At 42.0% G+C, this 20,457-nt stretch overlaps 2 protein-coding genes across 3 annotated transcripts in view; one reads left to right on the top strand and one right to left on the bottom strand.

Moving 5' to 3' along the window:
- SEL1L2 (SEL1L2 adaptor subunit of SYVN1 ubiquitin ligase) overlaps positions 1 to 11,733 on the top strand; it is a gene marked incomplete at its 5' end in the record, with an annotated part of 45,307 nt that extends 33,574 nt beyond the window's left edge. Inside the window, 2 exons of the mRNA XM_063125497.1 lie at positions 9,665 to 9,793; positions 11,614 to 11,733. Coding sequence (XP_062981567.1) covers positions 9,665 to 9,793; positions 11,614 to 11,733 — 249 coding nt within the window. The remainder of the gene's footprint in view (positions 1 to 9,664; positions 9,794 to 11,613) is intronic.
- A 793-nt stretch (positions 11,734 to 12,526) lies between these two features.
- The window catches only part of ISM1 (isthmin 1), a 325,195-nt gene continuing 317,264 nt past the window's right edge, over positions 12,527 to 20,457 (bottom strand). For both annotated transcript variants that reach the window (XM_063125344.1, XM_063125345.1), the window contains exon 7: positions 12,527 to 12,537. The gene's annotated coding sequence lies outside the window, so the exon portion shown is untranslated. The remainder of the gene's footprint in view (positions 12,538 to 20,457) is intronic.

The following is a 20,457-nucleotide window of genomic DNA, read 5'->3' as shown; positions in this document are numbered from 1 at the left end:
GAGCAACTTGGCAAGATTGATTCAGCCAAGATGCAATTATCATTTAAAAAGTGCTTGATTGAGGTGCCTGATGTTGGGTGATTTATTCTGCATACCATATACATAATTAAAGTAGGGTAGTGGAGTAATTTATCAATCTCGTTGAAGACTAGAGAGGGGCAAAAGGGGTGGGGGAGGTTTGCCACCACTTCTGCGAGACTCCTAGCTGGTCTCGGTCTCTCTCTCTCCGCTCCCCCTCCCTTCCCCCATCTCTGTTTGTTTTATTGAAACGCTTTCGGGATGTGATCCCGCCCCCTTTTTTTCAAGAGTGAAACTGATTATTTCTCCAGCTCGGCAAGGGAGTCGTTCGTTTGGGATTGTGGGAGAGTGAGAGTGAGAAGAGGAGGGAGGGAGGGAGAGAAGAGGAGGAGGACAGAAGGAAGAGAAGCTTCGAATTTTGAATCCTCCTTTCCCTGCCTCTCTCTTTCCCCCTCCTTCCTCGGTTCCGCGATGTTACAAAGCCTGTGAGCTGTTCTTTTCCCATTCTCCTCCTGTCACTTCCTGGACGCTCTCAGGACGAGTCCGCTTACTTTTAATCCGACCAGAAGCTTGGGCTCTTTCGCCTCCTGCACGCTTAGATACACACAAACCGCCAGATAGCTTCTGGCTGCTCATTGGATTGATTTTCAAGGGTGTGTGTTTGTGTGTGTGCCTGTATGCGTATGTGTGGTTAAAGGAGGCTGCATGTTGAACCAGGTGGTGAACATCTTACGAGGCTGGAAGAACTAAAGGCTTTTATTTTTCCTTCTTCCCCCCACTCTCCTCAGTATCTCTCTTCTCTGTCTCTCTGTCTCTTTCTCTCGTTCCCAAGAAGGGAAATATCTCAAGGACTAGCCTGATCATCCAAACGTTTGCAATGTAAGTACTTACTCCTAAGTAAGTGTGTCCCACTGAAGAAGGAAATCCTATTTGATTCCTGTATTCCTGTTAGTGTGACATAAGTTAAAGGCACAATTTTATGCATGTTTAGACAGAAAAAAGTCCTTCAACTCCTAGAATCCCCTAGCCAGCATGGGGTATGCTGAGAATTGTAGGACTTCTTTTCTTTCTAAATATGCACAGGCTTGCACCTTAAATGAGTTTAAAATGTGAAACTCCTCACATGTGCTGAATCATATATATACTATTGCTCTAGTATCAGGAATATAGCAGCTGTAAGTGTGGAAGATATATCTGCCATTTGAACTGAAGCAACGCATTTTAAGACATAAAGGGGTCTATAAGACTATTACATATGGTTTCTAAAATTGTTTAACACCATTGTAAGCTACTACCTGATTATTCAGAGAGAGATGCCCAGGCAATTACTATACTTTGCCATTATAGGCAGCGTGGCTCCTGGCAAGGGGAGGAGTGGGTAGACTGGCTGTTGACATGTTCAATGGAGTGCCATAGGCCTTCTTTACTTGTTGCTTCTTCCAAGCTGCCCAGGCCCCTTATCTGGGTCAAGGGGGCAGAAGTGGCACTGCAGCAAAAAGGGATATGAGCACCAATGTTTGGACTCGGGCAAAATAATACAGTATGTGGGTATGTGGTGTGGTTTGGCTTGAATTGCTTGTGTCTGGATTTCCTTTCTGGACTGGACTTGCTGGTTACATGACCCACAAGGCCAGGTTGTGGTATAGTCCTCTTCTTCTTTTGTGTTCAAAAGCCGTAAAGTATCCTGTGAGATCTGGAAGACTCACAACTTTATTATGGCATAATAAACTGTTGTCCACTGGCCTCAAGTGCCAAAATGACTTTACTGGCTTTGCACTGTGAGTTTGGGGGTGGGGTGGGGGGTCATGTCATTTGCTATTCCACTTTGGGCAGCAAAATGTCTTGGGCCAGCCCTGGCAAGAGCTGGCTATAATTTAGATACTGAACAACATGCATTGGGTTTCCTAGGTGTACAGGGCCCAGGTGTCTCAGGCAGGATCTACACTACTGTTTTCATAGAATCATAGAATCATAGAGTTGGAAGAGGTCTATAAGGCCATCAAGTCCAACCTCCTGCTCAATGCAGGAATCCACCTTAAAGCATCTCTGACAGGTGGTTGTCCAGCTGCTTCTTGAATGCCTCTAGTGTGGGAGAGCCCACAACCTCCCTAGGTAACTGGTTCTACTGTCATACTGCTCTAACAGTCAGGAGGTTTTTCCTGATGTCCAGCTGGAATCTGGCTTCCTTTAACTTGAGCCCATTATTCCGTGTCCTGCACTCTGGGATGACCGAGAAGAGATCCTGGCCCTCCTATGTGTGTCAATCTTTCAAGTATTTGAGGAGTGTTATCATGTCTCCCCTCAGGCTTCTCCTCAAGGCTAAACATTACCTCTGTTTCCTCTCCCCTCCAGGACACTCATACCTCTCCTGTATGCACCCTCTCTCCCTCTTCTACCCCACACATAGGGGCATTTCTCTCTTCTTTCCCCAGGGCTCCCCCTACGCCAATCCTCTTCTTCTGCCCTTATTTTATTTAGAGTATTTTTATTTAGAGTATTTTTATCCCGCACCTCAGCCTAAAAGGCTCCCGGAGCAGCTTACAATTGATCAGTAAAGAAGACTGATGTGCCCTTGTGACAGTTTCCCATCCTCTCTTTTCTCCTTCATCTCCTGTCTTCTGCCAATAGCCCCTTCGCGGCCTTCCAGAGATGCCCCTAGTTCCAGATCTCCTACACTCCCCCAAGTTCTCCAAATCTTGCCAGCCAGCCCTCTCTTACGCTAGGCTCGCAGCCACCCCTCGTCCTCACTATATTCACCCCAGAAGTCTCTCTCCTGGACCTCATTCCAAATTCTTTGCTCAGCAGCACACAGGGCAATCTTTTAAAATCATTATTAGGACATTTGATATATGGTTCGGGTCCAGGTTATTTGAAAGAACGTATTCTCCCTTATGAGCCTGCCCGTGCTTTGAGATCTTCTGGAGAGGCCCTTCTTTCAGTCCCACCTTCTTCACAGGCACGCTTGGTGGGAACATGGGAGAGGGCCTTCTCGGTGGCTGCTCCGGTGCTCTGGAACTCTCTTCCCCGGGGAAGCTAGGCTGGCTCCCTCCTTGATGGGCTTTCGGAAGCAGGCTAAAACTTTTTTGTTCAAGCAGGCCTTTGGAGAGTAATCCAGCCCTCCATCTATGTTAATGTTTTATAATTTTGCTGTGTATTTTTTAATTGTTTATGGTTTTGTTTCCCTCCCCCCCCCCCCCCATGTATATTTTAAACTTTGTAAGGCCGCCTTGAGGCCCAGCATTGGGCAAAAGGCGGGATACAAATAATAATAATAATAATAATAATAATAATAATAATAATAATAATAATAATGGTGTATTCTCTGTATGGTGCTGGAATTTAAGATGACACTCATTGTTGTTAATGTGATAGAATCTGTTTTAAATGTGAATCTGTTTTAGTAAGTTTGGATTAGGTCATTATCTGATTAAATTTAAAGATGGTGAAAATTGACTGCATCTTTATATATGCCTGGTTATCACTACAGCAAAAAAAAATAGTATTCAGAGTCTCCATTTTAAAATGTGTATTTTTAAAGTACAGATTACTTGTTAATTAAAAAAAATACAGTTTACTTCAGTTTTCGTTTATTTTGTTTGTTTGATGAATGAAAAAAAAGTCCTTTATTACTATATATATATATATCAATGTTTACCTTAAAAAAAAAAACCCTGGCTGAACCCCCTAATAAAATGTGCTGCGCATGCCTATGATAAAAGATGCATCAATATCACCAGCCTGGTAAGCAAAGTATGCTGTCAGGAATTTTTCTGACCATTTTCCTAGCTCACATACAGTTCTGTAAAGCTAAACAGCGAAAGAATAGGAATTAAACATCAATAAGTAAGGTATGTAGTTCCCCCTAGGTTAACTGGGGGGAAATGTGTGTTATGTTCTTCCTATTAATATCAGACTCTTCTTTCAAGGAGCTCAGGGTAGAAGGTGGATAGGGTTGCCCTATTTTATCCTCAAAACAACCCTGTGAGGTAAGTTTTTTTTTTAATTATTACCTGCCTTTTTACGTCTTGCAAGGAACCCAAGGTGGTTTACATGGCCCTCCTCCTCCTCTCCATTTTATCCTCACAGCAACCCTGTGAGGTAGGTTAGGCTAAGAGTCAGCCACTAACCCAAAGTCACCCAGTGAGCTTCATGGCTGAATGGGAATGAGAACCTGAGTTCCAGTCCAACACTCCAACCACTATACTACATTGTCTAATTAATATTCTTTCAAACAGTTCCTTGAAATCATTATTATTATTATTTATTTATATAGCACCATCAGTGTACATGGTGCTGTACAGAGAGAAAGCAGGTGATAGCAAAACATAAAACCTATTCAGCTCAGGTGTGGTAGCTAAAAATGAAACCTACAGTGTGTGTGTGTGTGGGGGGGTGTTACTCAAAATTTAAAAGTATTAGTTTATGTTCTAGCTGCTGGGTTGGATTGGATGGCTGAAGAAACAGCAGTTTTGGCATTGAACCGGGAAGTACCAGGCTTTAATTGTGCTATTGCCCTGCATCATTCATGAGGGGCCCAAATATTGTTGTCAGATATTGTCATCCTGTGTTTTTCTACTGCGTCTTTTGTCTTCTTTTTTTAACACCCCCCCCCCCGAAAATCCATTACGGAGGGAAAGAAAGAACAGCCGAACAATGTCTTTTGATTGAAACCATTAGGAGCTGTCGGTCTGAAAGAGTCCACAGAGAGAGAGAGGCAGAGAATTAGCTGAAGGCTGAAAGTATATTGAGATGCAGGGTGCCTCTCTCTGGAGAATTGTTGTGGAGCAGGAGCAGGACCTACTGCCTGGCAGGAGGGCTCATGCTGCTTGCCTTCTCTTATATTCAGCTTGCATATTTGTAAATAATCCAAAGTTTTTATAAAATGGTCTCCAGTTATCTCCGTTCAAAAGGAAAACAAATGTGGGTAGCAAGTACTGCATATAGATACATATTTCAAAAAGCAGCTGGTATTTTTTTTTTAGTGAGGGAAAGATAACTAGCTTGGCAATACACTTGAGCCAAATTATAATAGTTCAAGAACTAAATCTGCCTATAGTACATAGTTTTGCACATTTAGGACAAACAATAAAATCTTTTCTGGTTCAAAATGCATGGATTACTGTAGGATATAGAGAGGAGGAACAGCAAGTGCTTAATAAAAATATAAAGGAAAAATATATTTATGGAGGTGGTTTTATAGATTGTGTTCTAGATGTTTTTAAGAGGGCAACCAGGATGATCAGGGGTCTGGAAACAAAGCCCTATGAAGAGTGACTGAAACAACTGGGCATGTTGAGCCTGGAGAAGAGAAGATTGAGGGGAGACAGGATAGCACTCTTCAAATACTTAAAAGGTTGTCACACAGAGGAGGGCCAGGATCTCTTCCCGATCCTCCCAGAGTGCAGGACACAGAATAACGGGCTCAAATTACAGGAAGCCAGATTCCGTCTGGACATCAGGAAAAACTTCCTGACTGTTAGAGCAGTACGACAATGGAACCAGTTACCTAGGGAGGTCGTGGGCTCTCCCACACTAGAGGCATTCAAGAGGCAGCTGGACAGCCATCTGTCAGGGATGCTTTAGGGTGGATTCCTGCATTGAGCAGGGGGTTGGACTCGATGGCCTTGTAGGCCCCTTCCAACTCTACTATTCTATGATTCTAAGAAAGATCCCTTGATCATTTAATAGAACAGTTACAGTCAGTGACAATGCAGTTCAATTCTCACCATTGGGGAAAAATGGGCACAATGTTTAAGGCTGCAGGCCTATGCATACACACTTACCTGAGACTAAACCTATTGAACACAATAGGAGTTACTTCTGAATAAACACGCTTAACATTGTGCTTGAAGACGAATGAAACCTTTTGAAGTTCCAGGGTACTTCCAGACAGAGAGCTCTTGGTGTTAACAATAAAAAGACACATATTCTGACTTTTCCTCTTTAATGGATTTTTGTGAAAGAAAACAGACATAAGAAGCAAATGGCAGGGTTACAAATGGAAGACAAAAATGTCTGGACCCCTTGTAGTATTCTGTGTTTGAGACAGGGCAACTGCAGAATGAAAGCCTCACCTGGCAACACTCCCATGATTTCAATACAAAAATTAGCCGTGTGCTGTGCTTAAACCTCTTCACTTAGCAATACTGTCGAGGAGCCTAAGAGCTGAGTGAGGAATTATTTTTCAGAACAAGGGCTTTTCCTGTCCACTTTCTCACTACAGCCCCTTCTGTCCCTCAAAAAGCTGTACCTGAAGGTTGGGAGACCCTCCAAAGCGGAATTCAGTGTAGTATGCTAGGCTGCAGCTGGGAAAAGTATCAGCAACCTTCCTCTCATGAGAACATAAGAAGAGCCATGCTGGATCAAACAAAAGGTTCAACTAGTCCAGCATTCTGTTGACACAGTGGCCGACCAGCTGTCGATCAGGAACGCACAAGCAGGGCACGGGTGCAACAGCACCTTCCCACCCATGTTCCCCAGCAAATGGTGTATATAGGCTTACTGTGTCTGACGTTGCTTCTCATGGGTATTTGGATCCTGGTTACTAATCTGAGTTTGGAGCAGCTCTATTGATGTAGGCCTTTGTCCCAGTGCACTTCAGGGCAGAGGTCCCCAACCTGGGGCGCATTTGAGAAATTGAGATACTGTTGTGGGCCCCACCACAAAATGTCTAATCAATGAGTCACCACTTTGGCATCTACCGTTTGTGTCTATGGATCTTAGGCTGCATCTTATTCAGCAAAAACATTTGCTTCCTTTCTATTGGACACTACGACGTCTCTTTAATAAGAGATTGTCTAATTCAGCTAATTGCTGGCAGTGCAACACAGCTAATGCTTCTTTTAAACATATGTTTCGGCAATGTCCAGTAGTGATTTCTTTTTGCGGGGAGGTTAGCACACAGCGAAAAAATGTACTGGAACAGTCTTTAACATTCACTGATATGCACACTCTTTTAAATTGCTTCATGGAAATTAACAAACGGTCAGCATAAATGGATTCTCTGCACCCTTTTGACAGCAAAAAGACTGAGATTACAACACTGGAAGGATAAACACTCACCTCATATAATGCAATGGGTTGAAGACCTTACAACGCTTTCAATATTTGAAAGGGTGGCAGATAGATGTCACCTTCAAATGGGTACTTATTTGGATTGCAGCCCATGTATAATTGCTGGAAAGTTGTGTATATTTCATAAAAATCCATGTATGTATATTTTTGGGGGTCCATGGGTACATTGAAATTTGAGAAACTATTGTGGGTACCACCACAAAATGACTGCTATGGAAGACTGAAAGATGGAACTAAAGAAAGATGGCTGATGCCTGGAAAATAGAGCTTACCTCCATTAGGAAAAAATAAATAAACTGAAAAATTGGAGGGGATAATCAAGAGGGTTTGGGGGACATCAAGAGAAGTACGGCTATGCAGTAAGCCAATTCCTGTGCTGGATCCCAATTGCCGTGTGTTGTCAAGGCTCATTCCATATTCACCCACACACCTTTGTTGAGGAGGTAAGCCTCTTTGTTTGATTATAAATGCACTTTTCAAATTGGTCTTCAAAAGCTGGTGGCCCAAGTGACAATTGCTAAGTTTGGGATTTGAAAAGCTTTTTATCTAGTACTTTGGAATGAAAAGTAATAATGGAGTCCCAAAAGTTGGAGAATAAATTACAGAATAAGTTACGGAATAATGAGTTCAAGTTACAGGAAGCCAAATTCCGGCTGGACATCAGGAAAAACTTCCTGAATGTTAGAGCAGTACGACAATGCAACCAGTTACCTAGGGAGGTTGTGGGCTCTCCTTATAGGACCCTTCCAACTCTACTGTTCTATGATTCTAAGTGCGGTATATTTAAATAAATAAATAACCAACAAACCTTTTCCAAATGTCTTTCAGGCAATGCACTTGCCAGAGTTAAAACTGGAGATTATCACTTCTATGGCTTTGGAACAAAGAGAGATTATGTTCATTACAACCTTGCTGCTAATCAACAGAGTGCTCAAGCAATTATTATTATTATTTATTTATATAGCACCATCAATGTACATGGTGCTGTACAGAGTAAAACAGTAAATAGCAAGACTCTGCCGCATAGGCTAACAATCTAATAAAATCATAGTAAAACAATAAGGAGGGGAAGAGAATGCAAACAGGCACAGGGTAGGGTAAGCAGGCACAGGGTAGGGAAAAACTAACAGTAGAAAGTCTGCACAACATCAAGTTTTAAAAGCTTTAGGAAAAAGAAAAGTTTTTAGTTGAGCTTTAAAAGCTGCGATTGAAGTTGTAGTTCTCAAATGTTCTGGAAGAGCGTTCCAGGCGTAAGGGGCAGCAGAAGAAAATGGACGGAGCCGAGCAAGGGAAGTAGAGGCCCTTGGGCAGGCGAGAAACATGGCATCAGAGGAGCGAAGAGCACGAGCGGGGCAATAGTGTGAGATGAGAGAGGAGAGATAGGAAGGAGCTAGACCGTGAAAAGCAATGTTTAATCTGGCATATATGTATGAATATGGTTTAGGCATTCCTAAGGTAATGTAATCTACGTCTGGTGTGGTTTCAAGTGTTACAGCTGGAATAAAAAAACTTATATTGTAAATAGTACAGCTAAAAAATGAAAGAGGGGAAACAGGATTTCCATTTGGGTAGGATATTTGGCCAACCCAAAATTGACCAAGCAATTTCATGAAGCATCATTATGTTAGGAAAAACAAAGACACTGAATTGATCTTTGCCTGCAATAATATAGGATGATAACTGGATAACAAGCACAACTCCAAAAAGTCTGAAAAACTGGGAAGTTAGTGGATCTTGAGATTTGCCACTACAATTGGTGGAATGTCAATTAGTCTTATTTTGACATGGAGAACTTAGAATGCAGAAATCGTAAGCTACTACCCAATTCCTTGGATCCATCCCCACCCACTCAATGTGTAAGTGGAAAGTGCTTCTGTGCTTGCATGGGGCTATATTTCCTTCCAGTGGGCAACCTTGGATATATTTTTTTTCTGAGGGTGTGAGGAAGAGGGTGCTGAAAAGTTGCCATGCAAAACGGGCACACCATTTTGGATCCTGTTTTCTAAACTACTTTGCGGGAAATAGCTTTTAGTTTTATAACTAAATCCTGGGCTTACTGATGCTTATAATATGTGTCTTTGGGTTGTCGCTAATAGTGCCTATATACTAGCGGAGTAGACACTGTTGGAGGAATGGTTTCCCCTATCCCTGGGCCCCCCAGTATGCCCCACAATCTTCTCCAGAGGATTGGGGACTCTCTGGAGCAGACTGGGTGTGTGTGGTGAAGGGGAGAGTCGAGGAAGGGGAAGTTCCATTGCACAAGCAGAAGGTCACTTCTATGACATTGGAGGTAACCTTCTACTCTGAAGCATGTTAATAATAAATACTAGCAAGTATTTAGAATCGGTTATTGTCCCTTCCAATATCAATCAAGATGATTGTAAAAGATCTACCATTATATTGCTTCTGGAAGGTACCTAACAGTGTGATCCTATACATGCCTACTCAGAAGTAAACCCTACTGAGTTCAATGGGACTTACTCCCAAGCAACTGTGAACAGGATTGCAGCTTTAATCTCAGATACTTTAATAGAGACATCTGCAAATGTAAGTAATTACTTCCTGTATTTAGGATATACATTTAGCAAGAAGATGGTATGATATGGCAGCTGAAACAAACCCAGATGCTTTTATACCAGTGTTTCTAGCATATATAAGACTTGAAGCTATGCATATGCTCACAGATCTACAGCTTCTCAATGTAAGTCTATTTTACACAAACTCAGTCTATTGTAATTCTGAGCCAGCTGTTCCAAGAAACCTTCCTTGTGGAATTGCTATTCGTTCATATTTCGATATTTTAGAGTCCTATAAAACCAGTTTTAACATTAATACCACTTAACCTAGCCAAACATGTAAATGTCATTGCTAATTGAAATGTCACACTAGAACTATTCCTTTGGATACAAAAGCCCTACAAAAGGGAAATCTAATCTACAGAAGTTTGATTATAAATCCCAAATCTTCAAAATGGGGCTGGATTTGCAAAACTTAATGGCCTGATGGAGGAGATTCGTCAACTTGACAGTCTTCTAGAATTTCAAAAAGCAATAAAGGCTGATCTATTCCAGCAGGCCTATCCAGTGAAATTTTAGAATGTTTTTAGGTTGTTTTAAAGATGTTTTAATCATGTATAGTATGTTTTTAATCAGTTTTTAATGTGTATTTTATATCATGTTTTTATACTGTTTGTTTTATACTTTGAATGGTTTTAGTTTTTGTGAACCGCCCAGGGAGCTACGGCTATTGGGTGGTATGAAAATGCAATAAATGATGATGATGATGATGATGATGATAATAATAATAATAATAATAATATGCATTTACTTCAAGCAAGTCTAATAGCAATCTTTATCCTTGAGTGGGATTTTACTCTAAGACAGTTTAAGAATAATTTTAAAAAATGAGCTCCTCACCAAACGGGGGATTATGTGCCTTTAGCAATCAGGTTCTGGAGTTTTATTAACCCTGAACAGTAGCAGAATGGCATGTATTCAACTTCCACTGCAGAATCTGCTTCCCCGCACCTGTTGATTTTGGTAGCTGGGAATAGAAACCTTCTCATGTGTTTAACAATTTTTTCCACATGGCTTTTGTTCTCTTCTCTTTAGAAGGAAAAAGAGGTTCATATAGGGTAACCAGATACAAAAGAGGACAGGGTTCCTGTACCTTTAATAATTGTGTAGAAGACAGAATTCCAGCAAGTGTTGCTTCCATGATAAGAAATACTTGTTGAAATTTTCTGTTCTAAACAACCTTTGAAGGTTCAGGAGCCCTAAGCCTCAGCTTCTCTTGACCCTCTGGGAGGGTGAGAATATGATGCTGTTTGTGTCAATGGAAAGAAGCAAATTCAGATTATCCCAGGTTAGAGCTAGCCCCTCTGCATTGCCCTCTGTCACTGGAGCTGATTTTGGGAAAGGCACCAAAGATTCTTTCAATGCCCCAATATATTCCTGAGTTGATAGTGAGTCTTGGGTAAACACCATCTTCAATCTTGTCCTTGTCCTTCAGCTTGGGATGTCAGTATTTCTAGTAGATGGATGATTTCAGGCTTTCTGAGAGCAATAACAGGCTTTCTAGGTTCAGAAAATATATGGCAAAAGGAGTTGGGTAACTCTTAGGGCCTGTGAATCAGGGAAGATAAGTCTCCCCCACATAGACAGAAGGTTGGGAAGAGAGAAGGTTTGGATGGAAGGGTCATGGGTGGTCTTTTCCTTGCTTGAGAAGTTACTGAAAGAGATGTTACAATGCAATCCAATGCATGTCTGCTCAGAAGTAAATCCCATTGAGTATAGGATTGCAGTCATAGCCAGTTCAGAGAGATGGTACTGGACAAGATGTGAGAGGAAGCTTCAATAACATCAATAAACCTCTGTTGGAATTACAAGCAAGGAGTAACCAAAGAGGAAAAAAGCAAAGTGAAGAATTTAGTATGAAGAGAGTCTGTCCTACACAGCATGCAAGCTGCATTTACAAAACCGTTCCCCTTGTAAAGGTATCATTTTTCTTTCTCTTCAATAGCTTACTGGAAACTGGAAGCTATCAGCACTCAACACCATGCTAAAGCTACACTGGGATCTGTTTGTGATTATATTAATTGTTGTTATACTTATACTGTTAATAAACAGTAGGCAAAATTAAATGGTATTAGCATGAAAGCCCAGTTTATTTTTTTTAGATTATGTATTATTGTTGTTATTGTTATTATTATTATTATTATTATTATTGCACCATTGGTGTACATGGTGCTGTACACAGTAAAACAATAAAATAGTAAGACCCTGCCACATAGGCTTACATTCTAATAAAATCGTAATAAAACAATAAGAAAGGGAAAGGAATGTAAAAATCATGTTCTACTTTTGCTGTATTCAACACTAAAAAGAAACAATTCAAAACCTTGTGAAAGATGTTAGCAGTGTCAGCCCACCTCCCAGGGCAACTTTAGAATTTCAACGGCATTGAAATCAAAAGCCACCACTAGTTCTGCTTGGAAGTAGGAGTATGGAGTTTGCCTTCAGGAATTTATTTTATTTTATTTATTTATTAAAACATTTGTATCCCGCCCTGTATCAATGGAATTTGTGCAGTACCCACCTAGTGAACTGCATGCAAGAGACTAGATTGTTTGGTTGAGAGGAACAGAAGCCTGCCTGAAGCAGGTGGATCAGGGTTGTTGTTTTTGTACCAGTCTTGTCTGGAAATTGTATTTTCTAATGTCAGTCAAGACAGATACATAGATCTTATTTTTCTTACACTTAGACAAACCTTGTCTTATTTACCTGGGCCAAACATCTTATGGCTTGTTTCCCTCCGTGATGAACCCACCTATCCTTTGAAAACCTCTGCTAAGGTTTTCCCCAGTCTGTAAAATTTAATTAGTTGTGGCCCATAGTATGATGGAATTCCCTCTTAAGGGAGGCCTGCCAACACACTACCTTCAGGCTTAGAGTGAGTTGTAAAGACTAAACACAGAAATTGTGTTTTAAGTTAGTTTCAGTAATGCTGTATTTTTGAGAAGGCTGTTGATTAATATTGCTTATTTTATAAGGTTATAAATATTATCACCCTTCACCATTTAGGTAGAATACATAGTTAGGAATATACCTCAAGATTCACAAATCTGGGTTTAACATAAACCTCAGCTTGTCTTTATTTTTTACTTCTTCAAGAAGGGCAGGTGGTTTGGTTAAAGTAACTCCTGCGTTAAACAGATGATTTTTGCGTACATATAATAAGATGGCCAAATGAAAAAAAAATTATGCCAGGGCTCCTACACCTTTAATGTAGGAGACATTAAAGGTGTCTCCATAGACATCTTTATGTGTCTCCGTAATGTCTAATGTAGGAGACATTAAAGAGAGCTCCGGCTATTGGGCGGTATAGAAATGTAATAAATAAATAAATAAATAGTTGTGTAGCTTGTCATGCAAGCAGCACATGCTGAAATTCCCTTCTACACAACTTTAAACTTGCAGGAACCCTGTCCTCATTTGCATCTGGCCATCCTTGTCCAGATATAAAAGAAGCTACCCCTGCTGAAATGTCCTCTTCTATACAACTGTTAAAGAGCTTTGTCTTCTTTTGTATCTGGTCACCCTACATAGATAAAGAAACCTGGTATTGAAGAGGACGAATCAACCCTGATAGTCACTAGAAAGTTGGTTTGATTCTTTCCTAGGGCAGGTTTCGAAGGGCTGTGATCTACACAATCATAGAATCATAGAATAGCAGAGTTGGAAGGGGTCTGCAAGACCATCTAGTCCAACCACCTGCTCAATGCAGGAATCCACCTTAAAGCATCCCTGACAGATGCTTGTCCAGCTGCCTCTTGAATGCCTCTAGTGTGGGAGAGCCCACAACCTCCCTAGGTAACTGATTCCACCGTCGCACTGCTCTAACAGTCAGGAAGTTTTTCCTGATGTCCAGCTGGAATCTGGCTTCCTTTAACTTGAGCCCGTTATTCCATGTCCTGCACTCTGGGAGGATCGAGAAGAGATCCTGGCCCTCCTCTGTGTGACAACCTTTTAAGTATTTGAAGAGTGCTATCATGTCTCCCCTCAATCTTCTCTTCTCCAGGCTAAACATGCCCAGATCTTTCAGTCTCTCTTCATAGGGCTTTGTTTCTAGACCCCTGATCATCCTGGTTGCCCTCCTCTGAACACGCTCCAGCTTGTCTGCATCCTTCTTGAATGGTGGAGCCCAGAACTGGACACAATACTCTAGATGAGGCCTAACCAGGGCCGAATAGAGAGGAACCAGTACCTCACGTGATTTGGAAGCTATACTTCTATTAATGCAACCCAAAATAGCATTTGCCTTTCTTGCAGCCATATTGCACTGTTGGCTCATATTCAGCTTGCAATCTACAATTCCAAGATCTTTCTCGTTTGTAGTATTGCTGAGCCAAGTGTCCCCCATCTTGTAACTGTGCCTTTGGTTTCTATTCCCTAAATGTAGAACTTGGCATTTATCCCTATTAAATTTCATTCTGTTGTTTTCAGCCCAGCACTCCAGCCTATCAAGATCACTTTGAAGTTTGTTTCTGTCTTCCAGAGTATTAGCTATCCCACCCAATTTTGTGTCATCTGCAAATCTGATCAGCGTTCCCTGCACCTCCTTGTCCAAATCATTAATAAAAATGTTGAAGAGCACTGGGCCCAGGACTGAGCCCTGCGGTACCCCACTCGTTGCCTCTCCCCAGTTTGAGAAGGTTCCATTGATAAGTACTCTTTGAGTCCGATTCTGTAGCCAACTGTGAATCCACCTAATAGTTGTTCCATCTAGCTCACTTTTAGCTAGTTTGTTAATCAGAATGTCATGTGGTACTTTGTCAAAAGCTTTGCTGAAGTCAAGATATATGACGTCTACAGCATTCCCACAGTCCACAAGGGAGGTTATCCTAGCAAAAAATGAGATCAAATTAGTCTGACAGGATTTGTTCCTGACAAATCCATGTTGGCTTCTAGTAATCACTACATTGATTTCAAGGTGTTTACAGATTGACTTCGTTATAATCTGCTCCAGAATTTTCCCAGGGATGGATGTCAGACTGACTGGTCTGTAGTTCCCAGGTTCCTCCTTTTTGCCCTTTTTGAAGATAGGGACGTTAGCCCTCCTCCAGTAGTCCGGCACCTCACCCGTCTTCCATGATTTTGCAAAGATAATAGACAAAGGTTCTGAGAGTTCTTCTGCTAGCTCCTTCATTACTCTAGGATGCAGTTCATCGGGCCCTGGAGATTTAAACTCATTCAAGGAAATTAGGTGTTCTTTGACCATTTGTTTATCAAATCATTTTTTTTCAGGATCCTCTCCCTCCTATCACAGAACCTTCAGTGCCCACCCCAAAGTTACACCTGAAAGTATTATTATTATTATTATTATTATTATTTATTTATTTATTTATATAGCACCATCAATGTACATGGTGCTGTACAGAGTAAAACAGTAAATAGCAAGACCCTGCCGCATAGGCTTACAATCTAATAAAATCATAGTAAAACAATAAGGAGGGGAAGAGAATGCAAACAGGTACAGGGTAGGGTAAGCAGGCACAGGGTAGGGAAAAACTAACAGTAGAAAGTAACAGTAGAAGTCTGCACAACATCAAGTTTTAAAAGCTTTAGGAAAAAGAAAAGTTTTTAGTTGAGCTTTAAAAGCTGTGGTTGAACTTGTAGTTCTCAAATGTTCTGGAAGAGTGTTCCAGGCGTAAGGGGCAGCAGACGAAAATGGACGAAGCCGAGCAAGGGAAGTAGAGGCCCTTGGGCAGGCGAGAAACATGGCATCAGAGGAGCGAAGAGCACGAGCGGGGCAATAGTGTGAGATGAGAGAGGAGAGATAGGAAGGAGCTAGACCGTGAAAAGCTTTGAAGGTTAACAGGAGAAGTTTATATTGGATTCTGAAGTGAATTGGAAGCCAATGAAGAGATTTCAGAAGCGGAGTAACATGGTCGGAGCGGCGAGCTAAGAAGATGATCTTTGCGGCAGAGTGGTGAACAGAAACCAACGGACTGATGTGAGAAGAAGGAAGGCCAGAGAGAAGAAGGTTGCAGTAGTCCAACCGTGAAATAACCAGTGCATGAACAAGCGTCTTGGCGGAAGAGACAGACAAAAATGATCGAATCCTGGCAATATTATACAGGAAAAATCGACAAGATTTAGCTACTGCCTCAATATGAGGAATAAAGGAGAGCGAGGAGTCGAAGATAAAGCCAAGGCTACGAGCTTCCTTGACCGGAGTAAGCGTAACATCATTGACAGTAAGAGAGAATGAGAGATGAGGAGAAGGTTTAGGAGGAAAAACAAGCAATTCAGTCTTTGCCATGTTAAGCTTCAAGCGACGATGAAGCAGCCAAGCTGAGATATCTGAAAGACATGCCGAGATACGATCGTGAACATCAGGAGAAAGTTCCGGAGATGACAGATATAGTTGTGTATCATCGGCGTACAGATGATATTGGAGGCCATGAGATTGAATAAGCTTGCCCAAGGGCAACATGTATAAGGAAAACAACAACGGGCCAAGCACCGAGCCTTGCGGAACCCCTACTGAAAGGGGAAAGGAGGAAGACGAGCTGCCATTAGTCAACACGCTGAAAGAGCGACCCACTAGATAGGAGGCAAACCAGTTATAGACAGAGCCACAAAATCCAAGGTCATGAAGGGAATCTAAGAGAAGATCATGATCAACCGTGTCAAAGGCTGCAGTCAGATCAAGGAGAATAAGAACGGAATAATGGCCTTTAGACTTGGCAATAAGGAGATCATTGGTGATCTTAGTAAGGGCTGTTTCGGTGGAATGCAGAGGACGGAATCCAGATTGAAATGGATCCAAAGCAGAGTTACTAGAAAGAAAGTCAAGACAACGAGAGTAGACCGCACGCTCCAGGATCTTTGAAACAAACGGCAACAAAGAGACAGGTCGGTAGTTAGACAGAGATAGCCTATCAAGAGTAGGTTTCTTGAGAGTGGGAGAGACTGTAGCATGTTTAAAAGCAGAAGGAAATGAACCAGAGGACAGAGAAAGATTAATAATATGTAGCAAGGAAGGGAGGATAGCAGGAATAAGATTAATAAAGACGCGAGAAGGAATCGGATCACGAGAACAAGTGGAAGGCTTCGAAGAGCGCAGTATTGTAGACAGTTCATCCGCAGAGACCGAAGGAAACGCAGAGAAATTTGCAGGAGGAGCTGACAGATGAGGAACAGGAACTGGAAGAGGAGCAGAGCTGGCCAGATCAGAGCGGATAGTTTGGATTTTAGCATTGAAAAAAGAGGCAAAGTTATTAGCAGACAGAGAGGCGGGGAGAGATGGCGGATTAGGCTTCAGAAGAGAATTGAAGGACGCAAAGAGCCGCTGAGGATGCCTAGCATTTGACTGGATCAGCGTTGAGTAGTACTGCTGTTTGGCCAGTGAGATGGCAGAAGAGAAAGAGAAGAGTACAAATTTGTAATGGACAAAGTCTGCCCGGTCCCTGGTCTTACGCCAAAGGCGTTCAGCTGCCCGGGAACAAGAGCGAAGGTAGCGGAGGGAAGAGGTGAGCCACGGTTGGGGTTGAGAAGGGCGAGCTATCCGAGTTGTAGATGGAGCAAGATTATCAAGAGTTGAAGATAAGGAGGAATTAAAGAAGGAGACAGCTGAGTCCAAGGAGACAGCCGAACAGACAGAAGGAAGGGAGGAGGCTAGAGACTGGGAAAAAGCCTCATAATTGATAGATTGCAAGTCACGACAAGAGCGAGAAGCGGGACGTGAAGGAGGAGGATTATGAGTAATATTGAAAGAAACTAGGTGATAATCTGACAGCGGAAAGTGAGCAGTAGAAAAGTCCAACACAGAGCAATTCCGAGTGAGAACAAGATCCAGACAGTGTCCAAGGGAATGTGTGGGTGCATCAGACCAAAGCTTAAGATCATAAGAGGAAGATAATGAGCGAAATCGTAGAGCTGCAGCATCTTGAGGGTCATCCACATGAATATTGAAATCACCCAGGATAAGAGTAGGACAGTTGTCAGAGAGGAAAAAGGACAGCCACGAATCAAAATCAGAGATAAATTTTGAGGACGAGCCTGGGGGGCGGTACAGAACTGCAACCCGCAGTTGCAGTGGAGCGAAGAGCCTCACCACATGTACCTCAAAGGAGGAGAAGCAATGTGAAGGTGGAATGGAAAGAGGCTGGAACTGGCACAAACTAGATAATAAAAGACCCACACCACCACCCCGACCCTCTGAGCGACTAGTGTGAGAGAAAGAGAGTCCTCCAAGAGAGAGGGCAGCAGAGATGGCAGTATCATGGGCAGGAAGCCAGGTTTCAGTAAGAGCAAGGAGGTGGAGAGACCTAGAGATAAACAAGTCCTGGATGACAGGGGCCTTAGAAGCAAGAGAGCGACAGTTCCATAAGGAACACGAAAAAGGCAGCTGAGAAGAGGGGAGACACCGGATAGGAACTAAGTTAGGAGAGACGAGATTGGAACGAGCCATAAGGAACAGATATGAGGAGAAAAGAACTGAGAGGAGACAATGAGAAGATCGTGACCTGAATCAGAAAGTGGCAGCGGCCGGACCGTGGCTGGGGTTTTTCCTCCGGAGTAGAAGATCCGCTTGACCGGCTTCGCCCCCACGGCTGAGAGCCACAGGCCGAGAGCCCTTGTGCTCTCGCCCTTCGGCTCAGGCCTCCAGCAAACTGGAGGCTTGAAGTACCTGAAAAGGAGGGGAGGAGCAGAAGCTGCAATTCAAACAGACCAATGGCAGTTAGTCAAAGTAAACCGAGTAGTAAATCATACAGGATGATGAAGTGCAGTCAGAAGGGAAAATCAAAAGCTTTCCTCTGTGTATATGGAAGGGCTTTGTACATGCACAGGAGCCTCTACAAATCTGAACTTTTGTAGTAGCAGCCTAGTGGCGGGTTTGAGTGTTAGTAAAAGGCAATTATTTGCAACACTGACATATCATCCAAAAAGCGTTTATGACTCACTCTTGCCAAACACATGTAGGATATGGATGGTATCCATATGGATGAAATCTTCCAATTTCCAGACGTTTTGGGTGGAAACCTTGCAAAGAATTTGTAGAACATAATGTCATGCTATAAGGAGTAAACCTTTTAAAGAAATAAATAGCAAATAGAAAGCAGGAATAGGTAGCCATTTCTCTAACTGGAAATATCTAAGCAGTAGGACATTCTAATATATGCATATGTGCACATATCTAACATACAGTTTGTTTCATACATAGAACAAGTTTTATGACATTTGTTCCATAGGTTAGAATTTAAGATGCACTTTGATTCTCACTGGGAAGGAAGTCTACAGTCAGAATCCAGCAATTCCTTCTCACCACAAAGCCAAAGCAAGTTGTAAGATAAGCAATTTTCAAGAATTATCCTATTCCATAGTAGTATGGAAAGCTTGTTCTTTGACCTCAAGTTATCAGTCATTTGTTTATTTAAAGCATTCTTGCCCTGTTCTTCAGCACCAAAGTGGGGGAATATCCATTCTTGACTACCCTAAGCTTTCTTCTTTTCAGCATTATGGTGGAGGAAGGAACGAGTCATTTTATTGCTAGTGTTAAAATAATTGGGAATCCAAAATCCTTGCTGGTGTACTGCCAATCACACAAAAGGGAAGAAGAAAACAAGTAACTCGGGCACTAATGCTTAATGTTATATAGTACTTATAATGAATAGCTGGAACAGAAAAGTTCAGGGAATGGAGGTCCCTCAGCCGAGCAGATAGAGTGGCTGCCCTTTCTTATCTCTTCCATTTCTGTAGCATGATCACATAATTGTTATAGAGTGTGCGTGTGCTGTGATCCCACCGGTATAGACGAAGCACAGAATGTACTTTTCAACTTCCTAAGATCCATGAGCAAATTTCTAGCAGGACTGAAAAGACAAGCTTGCAGTTGTGTGAACAATGCATGCTGATGCTTCAGAAGCTGGAGAAGTGACCAAGTTTTCCTATGGTGGGACCCCATGGTTAGCAGAAGCAATTATGCAGAACTACTCAATCTGATTGATTTATATAGGTCACAATCCCACTTTTCTTGGGCTCAGAATTGTAATTTTAGCAGAGTTATGTACAGTTCTGATTATTTAACATGACTATAAGGCTTCAGTTTATATTTAATATTCACAGGCTGGAATTAGCCCTGCCTTTGCTCTAGTCTGCATAAAGCCTTCTTCCAGGACATGTTTCTCATTCAGTTCATTCACAGAAAGTGATAGCTTTTGCATGACATACACTATTTCTCTGTCAAGGTGTAGGACAAAACACTAATTTCTTTCTACACAGCACTAGCTCTTTATCAACACTACAAGTAAGGCTGGAAGAAAGGTGGTATAATATAGTAGATTGGTCTGAGTGATTAACTTGGGCCAGTCAGCGTATTAAAAGGACAGAAAAACAAAGTCTGCTATGCTGAGAACAGGATGATATTTACATATTCCACTAATCAAATTAAATAACCATCTCTTCATAGAACGTTTTGCTGATTTTTTTTCTTCTCTTGCTGGTGTTGAGAGAGGTCGTCTTTCACAGGTAAATGCTTCTGATTTATGAACAGCTACATCCTTTCCCCCTTTCCAGTTCAGTTCTTCCATGATCTCCTGCTCACAGATTGCTCAACGGACTGGAAGTGCATTAAGGCGATAGTGAGAACATAGTTCTACGTAAATCACGGAATGGAGTAGGAAGGAGGCAGTGAGACTGATCAAGGAGTCCAAATGGTGATTTGAAGATTGATGATATCAGAAGTTAGAAAACCATTTAGAAGTGGCTAATTGTCCTCATGATTTCTGCCCTCGCCTCACCTACACATTCCAAGCTTATTTCCTTAGTCGCATAGTATGGAAGCCACAAATACGTAGTG

Source organism: Elgaria multicarinata, chromosome 4, assembly GCF_023053635.1.
Source record: "Elgaria multicarinata webbii isolate HBS135686 ecotype San Diego chromosome 4, rElgMul1.1.pri, whole genome shotgun sequence".
Classification (NCBI taxonomy): Eukaryota; Metazoa; Chordata; class Lepidosauria; order Squamata; family Anguidae; genus Elgaria; species Elgaria multicarinata.
This window is presented reverse-complemented; position numbering and strand designations above follow the sequence as displayed.